At 38.0% G+C, this 12304-nt stretch overlaps 1 protein-coding gene across 1 annotated transcript; it reads right to left on the reverse strand.

The window, feature by feature from the left end:
* Positions 1-2364: 2364 nt before the first annotated feature.
* On the reverse strand, positions 2365-3285 carry LOC129061585 (olfactory receptor 7A17-like). The gene has a single exon (XM_054562292.1). It carries the CDS (start codon positions 3283-3285, stop codon positions 2365-2367), a length of 921 nt encoding a protein of 306 aa, XP_054418267.1.
* Between the last annotated feature and the right edge of the window lie 9019 nt (positions 3286-12304).

Raw genomic sequence — 12304 nt, forward strand, 5'->3', positions numbered from 1 at the left:
TATACACTTGAAACCTGTATACTCTATTAACCAATGTCACCCCAATAAAGTTAACTAAAATATAAAAGTCTCTTATCTTTTACTCCATAATTTGCCAGTCATCTTTTATTAGAAAGAAAACAGGGAAATGTTTTTATGGAATTTTGAAAGAATAACCATCCCCTCCCAAGATACACACACAATGTAAAGGAAGTTTGTCATCCATCATCAAGTCTACATGTTATCAGGGTGTGGGAATACGGTGGACTGACAGTCAGCACCCACTCCTCTCTCCCCTGGTCGGTGTACCTGCACTGCAGAGACACTAATTGGGGAAGTGTATCTGCACTCTCACTGGAACCCAGAGTTTTATGTGTGATTACTGGGTTATTTTTTGGATGTGCATACGGTGGACTCAGGAGGCAAAAGTGAGGCAGATTCCATGTTTCATCCATTCTGCGAATTGGAGAGATGATGAGTCATTTGAAAGGCGTGGAGGCAAATTACCACGTGAGAAGCTGCACGGGTGCTAAGAAGTGAGTGCCTGTCATTTATTCAACAAGCGCAGATCGAGCAGCACAGCAGGTCTTGAGCTGACACTTAGGGCAAGTACCTCCTAACACCTGGATTTCAGAAAACATGGTGTGTTCATGGAGTCAACAATTTCAGTGAAGTCCTTATGATTTCACCACCTTTCTGAGGATAGCAGAAAAAAGTCAACTTTCTTAGCTTGTCCATTTTATAATATTCTTCTGAGAGTCCTTCTATGTCATTGAAAAGTATACTAGCAGGCCGTGCGACAATTTTGTGAGCACATACAGAGATTCTGCTCAAAATCCTTTAAAGAGGTTTCTACTTAGAGAAAATAACCTAGACAGGTAAATGATCTGATACAAGAATGGACTGGAAAAGAAAACCCCATATCTTCCAAGATAGAAATCTGAGAACTGACATTTCAACCTGAAACACTGAGGACAATGGTAATGTTGTATTCATTGAAAAATAGTAGGCTAGTGGTCCACAGCTTTCAGTGCAAAATCTGTTGTATGATTTATCAACTGCAGTCACCCAGAAAGAACTGCTTATTGGATGTAAGATTTTGGTGTAGTTACGTGATTAACGATGTTGCTGGGAATCAGAATTTAAGAAACGTGGACTGTGCTCGCTCCTTTAATTGCACTAGAGAGGTTACAGAAAGAAAATGAAAGATAGGGATTTTAGAATCTCAGGTCAGGGAACAATCAGATAGGCAGGACATATACAAGACTGCACAGATCCATGCCTCGTTTCCCTCCTTACCTTACCCACTGGCAGTGCTGTGAGAGGGCTGGCCCATGACATTCTCTGGGGGCCCACTGTGCACATCTCTGTCCCACTCCTTGTTTATATTATGACACATTGGTTGCTTAACAGTGGCCACAGAGTACTCATACTGCAGAACCTGGCAACTGTTAGACATAAGTGCTTTTCTTTCTTTATTTTATTCTTACTATTTTTCATCATTTCTATTTCTTTCTTTATTCCATATCTCTATTATTCCTTTATTTCTCTCTCCCTTTCACCCATCCTTCCTCCTTTCCTTCCTTTTTTTATTTTTATTTTTGAGACGACTATTTAGAAAAGACAAAGTTGGCAATTGACAATATTTGCATTACTTTTATGATCTGTAAGTGAGGGCTATTATAGTAGGAGCTGACAAGGGATGTGTCCTAAAAGTAGTCCTGCCTATCAAAACATTAATAGAAAAGGAATAATGCCTATTTAGGGGGATTACATAGATTAGAGACAAAATAATAGAAGGGTCACAGATTGTAATTTTTATTTTTATCTTCACTGAATTTATGTTTTCAACCTGCCAGAGAGAGTTAGATCTTGGAGACTAAATGTGAATTACTATAGAGTTAATTAAATGCTGATTTCAGTTCCACATGTGCTGTCATCTTGAAATAGTTAACATTGACCTTCACTGTTGGTACACAGTCTTTGATATGGCAAATTATTTTTTTCCTAAAGCAGGTAATCTGAGAGGCAGCTGCTTTTGACAGGAGCAACAACACACTTTCATTCCTCCACCTTTCCTATAACTTAATAAGTACTCAGTCTCCTGCATTAAATATTTTACTGCAAAAATCAAGCATTAAATGTATTTTCTATACTCACAGAACACAATCAGGAAGCTCAACATTTTTCTAAAGTAAACACTGAAGAAGTGGTTATTTATAATGTATTAAAAAATAAGAATAGGCCATGTAAATAAGATACTCACAAATGCAGATATATTTCTACAAACTGATAAAATATTGTGACTTAATTCAAGTACTTTAAGCCATTACTAATGACCAACTCTCTAATCTGAAACAGGACACTGAACGCAGAGAATGTTTTTCAGCTGAAGAGTTTTTTAAGGGCCTGTTTTATGTCTTTGTTTTTAAGACTGTAGATAAAAGGGTTCAGCATAGGTGTGACCACAGTGTATGTCACTGAGGCTATGGCACTTGCCTTTAAATTTTGGGTAGCAGTAGAACCAAGATACACGCCAAGGCCTGTACCATAGAACAAGAAAACAACTGAGATGTGAGACCCGCAAGTGGAAAATGCTTTATACTTGCCTCCAGTTGATGAAATTCTCAAAACAGAGGTTATTATTCTGTAGTAAGAAAAAAGGATACCAGTAAGTGAAATAAAACCTAGAAGTCCAGCTGCAAAATTCATCACTAGGTCATTGAGGAAGGTGTCAGAACAAGCAAGGTGGACCATCTGGTTAAGTTCACAGAAAAAGTGAGGGATTTCCATCTTTGTGCAAAAAGACAGTCGCAGAGTCATTAAACCCTGTAGTAAGGAATCCAGAACACTCAGTACCCATGATGCCAGGAGCAGGATGCCACAGAGCCGGGGGTTCATGATGACCACGTAGTGCAGGGGGTGACAGATGGCCACAAACCGGTCATAGGCCATCACAGTCAAGACGATGGTGTTGAATCCTCCAAAAAGCATGTATAAATACATCTGGGTGATGCAGCCTTCATAGGTGATGGCTTTGCTCTGTGTCTGGATGTTCACCAGCATCTTTGGGATGGTGGTGGAGGTGAAACAAATATCAGAAAAGGACAGGTTGGAGAGAAGTAAGTACATGGGTGTGTGGAGGTGGGAGTCAGTGATAATAGCCAAGATAATGAGGGCGTTTCCAATGAAGGTGACTAGATACATGGATAGGAACAGACAAAAGACGAGTGTCTGCAACTTTGCCTCTCCTGAGAGCCCCAGAAGGATAAATTCTGAAACACGAGTTTGATTTCTTTGTTCCATGTAACTGATGAAACTGTTGGAACACAGACAAGAGCATCACAAGTTTAGCCTGAAGCAGTGATCAAGAAATTAAGAGAAATGATGTGATTGATGTTTAAAAAACATTTAATCCATTAACTATTACATATTTTTTTTAGATCTAGTGCCTTTAGCATATATGTCAGTGAACTGTACACTTAAAAATGGTTATAATGATAAATTTTGTATGAAAGATATTTTACCACAATAAAGAACATTAATGATATAACAGTAATTTCTTCCAAATATTTAAAAAAGAAATGGTACCAATTCTTGACAACTCCTTCAGAAAATAGAGGCAAAGGAAAGAAATATTTTCTAACTCATTCTATGAGCAAAACCAGGTAGAAATGTAAAGAAAGGCAAACTGTAAAATCATAGTTTTCATTAATGTAAATAAAACATAAAGTCTTCAACAAAATATTGACAAATTGAATTTAACAATGGAAGAGAAAACTATATACCATGGTCAAGCAGGATTTATTCCAGGAATGCAAGGTTATTTCCACATTCCAATATCTAATCCATGTAATTCACCACATCACAAGCTAAAGAAAAAAATTTATATAATCTTATAAATTAGGCAGGAGAAAAAACACTGAAGAAAACCAAACAGACATGATTCAAACTCTTAACAAAGTAGAAAAGAATCTCCTCAGCTTGATTAAGTATATCTACAAATGTCCTTCACATGTCATATTTAATAGTGAGAAACCAAACAATTTACTCCTACAACTGAGAACAAGACAAAGATGTCTCCTCTCATCACTCCTAATCTATACTGTACCAAAAGTCTTAGCTAGCACAGTAAGACCCTCCTCCCCAAAAAAGGAGATAAAATGAATACACATGTAGAAGGAAGAAATAAAGTTGGCTTTGTTCCCAGATGACATGAATATCTACATAAAGAATCCTAAAGATTAACCAAATAACTACTGGAAGCAACAATTGCAAGTTTGCAGTTTACAGTAGATGCACCAAAAATCAGCTGCTTCCTATTTGCTGACAATACTGATTGGGATAAGAAATGCAGGGAAAAACATTCTCATTTAAAATAGTACTCCCCAAAATATACATAAGTAGAAATCTAACAATATACACACAGAAAACTCCAAATTTTTAAGGAAAGAAATAAAAAGGGAGCTAAATAAATGAGACATATTATCCCATGTTGATAGTCAGACAATATTTTTAAGATGTCAATTCCTTCTATATATTTAATGCAATCCAAATGAAAATCCCAGAAAACTACTTTTGGATATTAAGAAACTGATTCTAAAGTTTACATGGAAAGGCAAAAGATCTAGAATAAGCAACAGAATACAGGAAAAAGAACCAAGTTGAAAGATTCACCCAGCCCAATTTTAAGACTCACTATAAATCTACAGTAATCAAGACAGCATCATACTGAGGAAAGAATAGACATGTAACTCAATGGAACAGAAAAGAAAGTTGAAAAGAGACCCACAAACACGCAGTAAACTGATCACTGGCAAAGGACCAGAAACAATTCAATGGAGAAATGATAGTCTTTTTATAAAAATAGTGCTGTGATAATTGGATATTCACATACAAAAATAAAAATAAACATAGACACAGACTATATATGCAGTTAAATATAAACTGCAAACTATAAAATTTCTGGGGAGAACATAGTAGAAAAAGTATGTTGTCTAGAATAAAAAGATACATTTTTGGATCCAACACCAAAAATATGATTTATTTAATTTTTTAAGGACCTTTTTCATTGCTTCTGGTGGGGGGTGAGAGAGAGAGAGAGAGAGAGAGAGAGAGACATCGACATGAGAGAGAAACATAGATTATTTTTCTTCTTGTACATGCCTTGACTGGGGATTGAACCCGCAACCTAGGCATGTGCCCTGACTGGGAACTGAACCCGTGACCTTTCAGTTTATGGGATGAAGCTCCAACCAACTGAATCACACTGGCCAGGGCAAAAACATAATTTATTAATGAAAAATTAATAAATTATTAATTTTACCAAATTTAAAAATTTTGCTCTATGAAAGACTCTATTGACAGTGTCAAAAAACAAGCCACAGATTGGCAGACAATGTTTGCAAAGCACATGAAAAGAGGGCCAAAGATCCAAACAGACATCTCACCAAAAATATATACAGATAGAAGATAACCATACCTTCTACACAGCTATTAGAATTGCTGAATTAAAAAAAGAAAAACAACCCTGATGATACTAATTGTTGGGAAGATGTGCAGCAGCACAAATTCTCATTCATTGCTAGTGGGAATACAAAATGGCTCAGCTGTTTTGAAAGGCAGTTTGGCAGTTTCATAGAAAGCTAAAGATGCTCCTACAATTCCAGCACTTACACTTCTAAGTATTTTCTCACCTGATTTGAAAACTTGTGTTCATAAAAAAACAAACAAACAAATAAACAAAATGACTTGCAAATCATTATATTAGCTTTATTCATAATCTTCAAACACTGGAATCAACCAAGATTTCCTTAAATAAGTGAATGGAGAAAAAAATATGGTACCTCTATAAAATAATTATGCAGAGTTAAAAAGAAATGAACTATCAAGCCACAGAAAGACAATGATAAATCTTAAAAGCTTCTATCTAAGTTATAGGTAAGCTAGTCTGAAAAAGTTACATAGTGTATATACTAATTATATATCATTCTAGAAAAGGCAAATCAATAAAGACAATAAAAACATCAGTAGTAGCCATAGAGAGGGACAGTTGAATAGATGAAGCACAGGGAATTTTTAGAGCAGTGTCATTATTCTGCATGATATTATAAATGTGGATACATGATATTAGGCATTGGTCAAGGAAACACCGAACTTTACAGCATGGAGTGTGAAAAAAATGTATGCAAACAAAAGAAATTATTTAGGCAGTTGCAGGGAGAGTCCCTAATGGAATGCAGAATGTGAAAAACAATCTCTCTTACAGATGTGTGAAACAACCTCGATGAAGGGGACAGAGGAGGAGATGCTGAACTATGACGTTTTGGAAATTGCTAGGGTTTGTAAAACTAAAGCCAACAGACACTGTAGGGAAGCAATACTATAGTTAATAGAGTTGCAGCCTAGGGGGTATTGTTAACCGTTTACATAAAACCCGCACTTCCTCTCCCCAAATTTCAGAATAAAATTTCAATCTTGTAACCAACATATAAGGTTCTTTGTTCATCTGACTGTCGCCTACCTGGCTAAGTTCATTTTTTGCTTTGCATCCTCCGTATCAGATTGTTGGTCAGATATTTTAAAATATCTGCAATTTTGTAAACATACCTACCTTGTAGCTTAACCCCACATTTCCTCATCTGCTGTCTCATCCCGGAGTGCTCATGCCTTTTGTCCACCCAGAACTTCAATAACTACTTCAAGACTCACTGCAATTGTAAGCTTGTCTGTGAAGCCCTCACTAACCTCACATTGAAGAGGCATCTCCTTTGAATACACTTCAGCAGATTTCAACTCAGGATATTGCATTTATTTGTCCTTACAGCTCTTGTCATACTACACAGTGAGTACCTTCAGAGAACAAACAATATCTTACTCATTTCTTTATGCCCAGAATAAAATTTACTGCCTACAATACATGAATTGCTGAAAAGGTTTGTTGAAGGACTAAAAGCACAAATAGTTGAATGAAGAGAAACAAATACTCCCAATGATGGGAAAGTAAAGACAAACGGAAAAACAAATAAGAATGCAGCTGAGGAATGGAAGACCAAATCTTTGATTAAGCACCCAAACCAAGGGAGGCAGATCAGAGAAACAAGATGTTTTAGTATCTCTAGAATGTCCCCCCAGAATCTATGTCTTTAAATTAACAGCACTTTTTAATGTATTAACCCTTTTGATGCCTTGATGCCTCCAAAGTAACTACCAGTGAAACGGGTTTCTCACTCTGTACCACATTCTCCCCACTCTTAAGAAGATGCAATGGCTCATTCAGATGTTCTTGGGGAACAGTCTGAGATCACTGATCCAGCTTCTTTCATGGATGGTTGATGAAGTTAGAAGTTATGCCCCCAAGAAGAGAAGGGAGACGGCCCTACTCATGAAGGCTTTGGAAGATCCAACTGTGTCTTCTTACAACTTGAGATTAGGAACTTAAACTTTCATGGATATAGCAGGAGCATTTAATTTGTATGGTTTTAGGGGCCGAATTCCCATGAGTCTCATTAATGAAATAGTCTTTTCTCTCTCTTTTTCCCTGAAGACACTTAGTTCTCTGGAGCAAAAAGAGAAAAAGCAGGGCAAACGTGTCCCAATTTTGCTCTTAGAGAACAGCTTCGGCGTCCCATGGTCACCCCTTACCCCGCTCAGCTTCGTTACCCCGGGAGGGGGTCAGCTCTGTAAAGTGCTCTCATCACTATGGCAGTGCCCCGCGGTCATTGTCCAATCCTCGATTTGGAAGAGAGTCTGGATGTCCAACAGCTCCTTTCCCCACCTGCATTCTCCGGTGTTGGCTCACAGCCACCAAAGCGCCCCTTCTCAACAGCGCTCCTCCTTCCCCCCGGCTTTTCCTTTCTCCTTCATTATAGGCAGTATCTGTTTAACATCACCTAACCATTTGTTTTTCCAGGAATTAGTGCCATGCGTATGCAGCGGTTACTATAGGGTAAGCCCTAAGCTATGCCCTGGTGATGGAAAAAAGTGTAAGAGAGTGTTCTTTTTGCTAAGGAGCTCACAGTCGAAACAGGGAAAGAGAAGTAAAAAGAGATGAATGCAATGGCGTGAGGTGCTACTGAAATGCGGTGAAAGGATCAAAATATAGTCAGTTCTTCAAGTGAAGAGTGTGCTTATAAGCTCATAATTGTACCAAGCCTTAAAGGTAGAGTAGGGTGTAAGCGCTCTCTAGGAAGAGGTATCAAGGAAATAAATGCAGAAGTTAATTAAACTGGAGGCTGTGCTCAAGATATTTCAAATAAATCATACTATTTGACCACCAAACTGGGATGAGAATGTAAATTAAAAGTTGGTGTGGGACAGGCAGACAGCATTTGAATAGAAAAGACAAATTTAGTATGGTGTCTCCATGAAAAAAAGTGACTGGCAGCTTAGCAAAGGCCTGTCCAATTTGTATAAAAACAACAACAACAAAAACAACAAAACAAACAAAAACTCCTCCAAACTCTAGTTCTCAGAAAGAAATACTTGACCTGAGTCACCAAAATGAAGAGCCATAATCTCTCACTTGACTCTCTGACCTGAGACAGTTTACTGACAACCCAGGTTCTCACATGATGAGGCCAGTCACCCTTGAGAAAAGACTGCAAAACTGCAACAAGTGCTTTCTTTACTCCTTTTCCAAACCTAACCCAAAGACACTAGGGCGCTGGGGTGCTGCTACTGGCCAGCTCACAATGGGTCATGAGGACTGTTTATGCTAATCCTGTCCCAGCTTCATGCTCAGTGAAGTGTATCGGTAGCTTGAAATTAGGTAAGTCGAGAAGAGTTATGCTATGGAAATTGGCAAATGCTATAATTAAGCACTATTCTTTATGTCCTTTGCATTTTCTTCCTTCTTTCCTTCCTTTCTTTTTGAGAGATACCTACCTAAATGTGTATCAAAATATTAGCGCTCAAAAGAGGCCTGTGGCCTTTTACCTGCATAATCATTAACTGGGTAATAGGAAATTGCTGTTACAGCATACAAATCAAAAAGCATATCACATCACAAAGCATATATTAGGTCCATATGCATCACTGGAGAAGTCGCAGCTGGCAATTGACAGAACACCCATATTGATTTAGGATCTGTGAGCAAGGGCTACTGTGGTAGGAGGTGCTGAGGGAAATTACCAGTGTCCCTGCCCATCCAACTATTAAAAGAATGGTAACAATGCTGCAGGAGACAGCACAGGAAGAACTCTGTGACCATGCTGCTGTTGTTGGCCAGAGGCTAGCATCCTGGTTCCCAAGCAATACCTTGGAACACTTGGATAGCATCTAGGAATGAGTGGCCAGAGGGGAAATAAAGGCAGGGCCTTCACCATTGCAATCTAGCAAAGAGCTTAATACAAGAGGCTAAAAGCAAAGGAAGACATGTTTCACCCACTGACCCAGTAATCCTGAGCCTGGTCCAATAAGGCTGCCAGGCATTCTGAACAACACAAGGAAACTGTGATAGTGCAGAGGGGAGCCCTTGGAAGTCTGCGTGTGTCACCTCCGCCAGCTGGGAAAACGAAAACCGTGCGACTGTGTATTCATCCCAAGGCCTAGAGGGGGGAAGGGGAGGGGTCTACTAACGTCATACAACATTCCTTAATACTTTTAAAGATGCGTTGGACCATCCAAGGAAGAGCCCAAGTTCATTGACGCTGTTTCGCTCATGTGTGATTGATGAAGTTAGAAGTTTTTCCTCTCACAAGGGCAGGCAGATAGACCCACTTTGTGAAAGAAACAATTCTGTTTTCTTATTACTTGAGATTAGGAAAGAAGGCTTGAATAGATGTAAGGTGGAAGCATTTTGAGTTTATGTGGCTTTAGGCACTGAATTCTCAAGAGCCTCATCAATGGAGATTCTTTTGTCTTTCTGCTCCCTGAGAGATTTGGTTCTCTGGAGCTAAAGAGGGAAACCAGGATGCCAGCTTGTGCCAGGTTTGGCTCTGGAAGCCTCCTTTGGAGTTCTTATCTCTCTGGACTCTTTCCTCCCATGGGGAGGTCACTTCTCCTTAGGTATTGTCTCTAGCAAGCAGGCAACCCCGCTAATAACTACTTCATTTATGATTCTAGAGGAAGATTCTGGATACACTAAAATATCTTCTTCTTTCTCCCCCCATGTCTTCTCTGGTATCGGCTTGCTGTCATGGGGCCTCCCCGTTTCAATAGCGTTTCCACTTGTTTTATTTCTTCTCATTTTGTCATCATGTTGGAATTATCTGCTTGTTTTACTCAACCATCTGGTTTTGCAATTTCCTACAAATATAAAGTAATTACTGTAAGGTAGGCACTAAAATATATTTTGGGGATGGATGAATAGTAAACCATTTTTTCTTCTCATAAGGAGCTCAGAGTCTAAACTGAGGACAGGACATAAATAAGGGCAACATAGATATAGCACTGCAATCCTATGACATGGATTCAAAAGTTATTCACCACTTCTTGAGAATAATAAATTCTTCACAGAAAAACCTATCATTATAGTGAATCTAAGAGGAAGATAGCAGTTATTTGAAGTGGAGAGTGGGTATGTACACACCAGGAAGAGCCCACAGAAGATTAAAAGTGGAGATTCATTAAATTGTAAGGGAACTTAGGAAATGAAAAATAGTTATTAAAATCTGAAGAAAAATGCAGGGCAGACAATGACTATTGAAACATGCGTCTGGCTATGTGGGCAGCAGCCAGATAACAGAGTCTTCTGTTTTGATTTTTCACTTTCATTTTATTTATTAAAAAAAAATTATTGCTATTCAATTACAGTTGTCCCCATTTTTCCTGCATTGCTCTCCCCTGTCCTACCCATCCCACCTCCTACATTCAGTCCTACCTCTCCTGCCATTGTCCTTGTCCCTGGGTCCTTTATACATGTTCCTTGACTTGACCCTTCCCCTTATTTCCCCTGTTACCTACCTCCCCTCCCCTCTGGTTACTGTCAGTTTGTTCTTTATTTCCACGTCTCTGGTTCTATTTTGCTCACTTGTTTGTTGATTAGGTTCCACTTACAGGTGAGATCATATGGTATTTGTCTCTCACCACCTGGCACTTAGCATAATATTTCACTCAGCATAATATTCTCCAGTTTCATCCATGCTGTCACAAAGGGTAGGAGTTCCTTCTTTCTTTCTGCTGTGTAGTATTCCATTGTGTAAATATACCACAGCTTTTTGATCCACTCATTTACTAATGGGCACTTAGGCTGTTTCCAATATTTGGCTATTGTAAATTGCGTTGTGATCATTGGGGTGCATACATTCTTTTGAATGGGTGTTTCAAGGCCCATTTTATTATTATTATTTATATAATAAATAAATAAATATTAAGGCCCTTTTATTTATGAATATTTTATTATTCACTTTCATTTTATTAATGCGATTTGTCGTACTGATTTTTTAATATTGGAAGGTATTTTTATTTTTTAAAACAACTTTCTTTTAGATTTAGAGAATTTTTTATTGTTGACGCTGTTACTGATGTCCCCATTTTTCCCTCCTTTGCCTCCCTCCACCCAGCCCCGTGCCCCTGCCTTCTGTGTCCATGGGCTCTGCATATATTCATGTATGTTTTTGGGCTAATCTCTTCCAGTTACCCCACGCCCCTCCCCTCTGAGACTTGTCAGTCTGTTCCATGTAGCTATGTTTCTGGTTTTATTTTGTTTGTCAGTTTATTTTGTTCATTAGATTCCGCATATGAGTGAGATAATATGTTATTTGTCTTTCTCTGACTGGCTTATTTTGCTTAGCATAATAATTTCCAGGCCCATCCATGCTATCTCAAAGCGTAAGAGTTCCTTCATTTTTACAGCTGCATAACAATCCTTTGTATAAATGTGAGACATGCAAATGTTGAACTGTTCTTGCATCCTAAGGGTAAACCCCACTGAATCATAGTGAATAATCCTTTTATTGTACTGCTAAATTTGGTTTTCCAGTACTTTAACGACAACTTTTTATCTATATTCATTAGGAATATTGGCCTGTAGTTTCAAGAAATATTTTTAACGATCAAATGGGGAGTTGTATAACTTACAAATTTAAAAATAAAATATAAGATTTTTCAGTGAAGTAAGTAGGATAGAAATACCAGCTCTATTTATCTTGGGAGTCTGATATGGAGACAATGAAACAATTTTATGGAACTTAAGAAAATTAAAAACAAAAATTAGATAAGGTAATATAATGTTGGTGGAATAGTGGAAATAACTAAATTTGCATGATTAATTGTTTTCACAAAGGAAGATAGGAAGGATATTGTTTTTTAGATATTTTAGTAGACCATATATTGTATCAGGAGCTTTACCTGTTTTATCTCATTGAATTCTCCTGACACCCTG

This window comes from Pteronotus mesoamericanus, unplaced genomic scaffold, assembly GCF_021234165.1.
Source record: "Pteronotus mesoamericanus isolate MK-2021 breed Mesoamerican mustached bat unplaced genomic scaffold, CSHL_Meso_final scaffold_636, whole genome shotgun sequence".
NCBI classification, from domain to species: domain Eukaryota; kingdom Metazoa; phylum Chordata; class Mammalia; order Chiroptera; family Mormoopidae; genus Pteronotus; species Pteronotus mesoamericanus.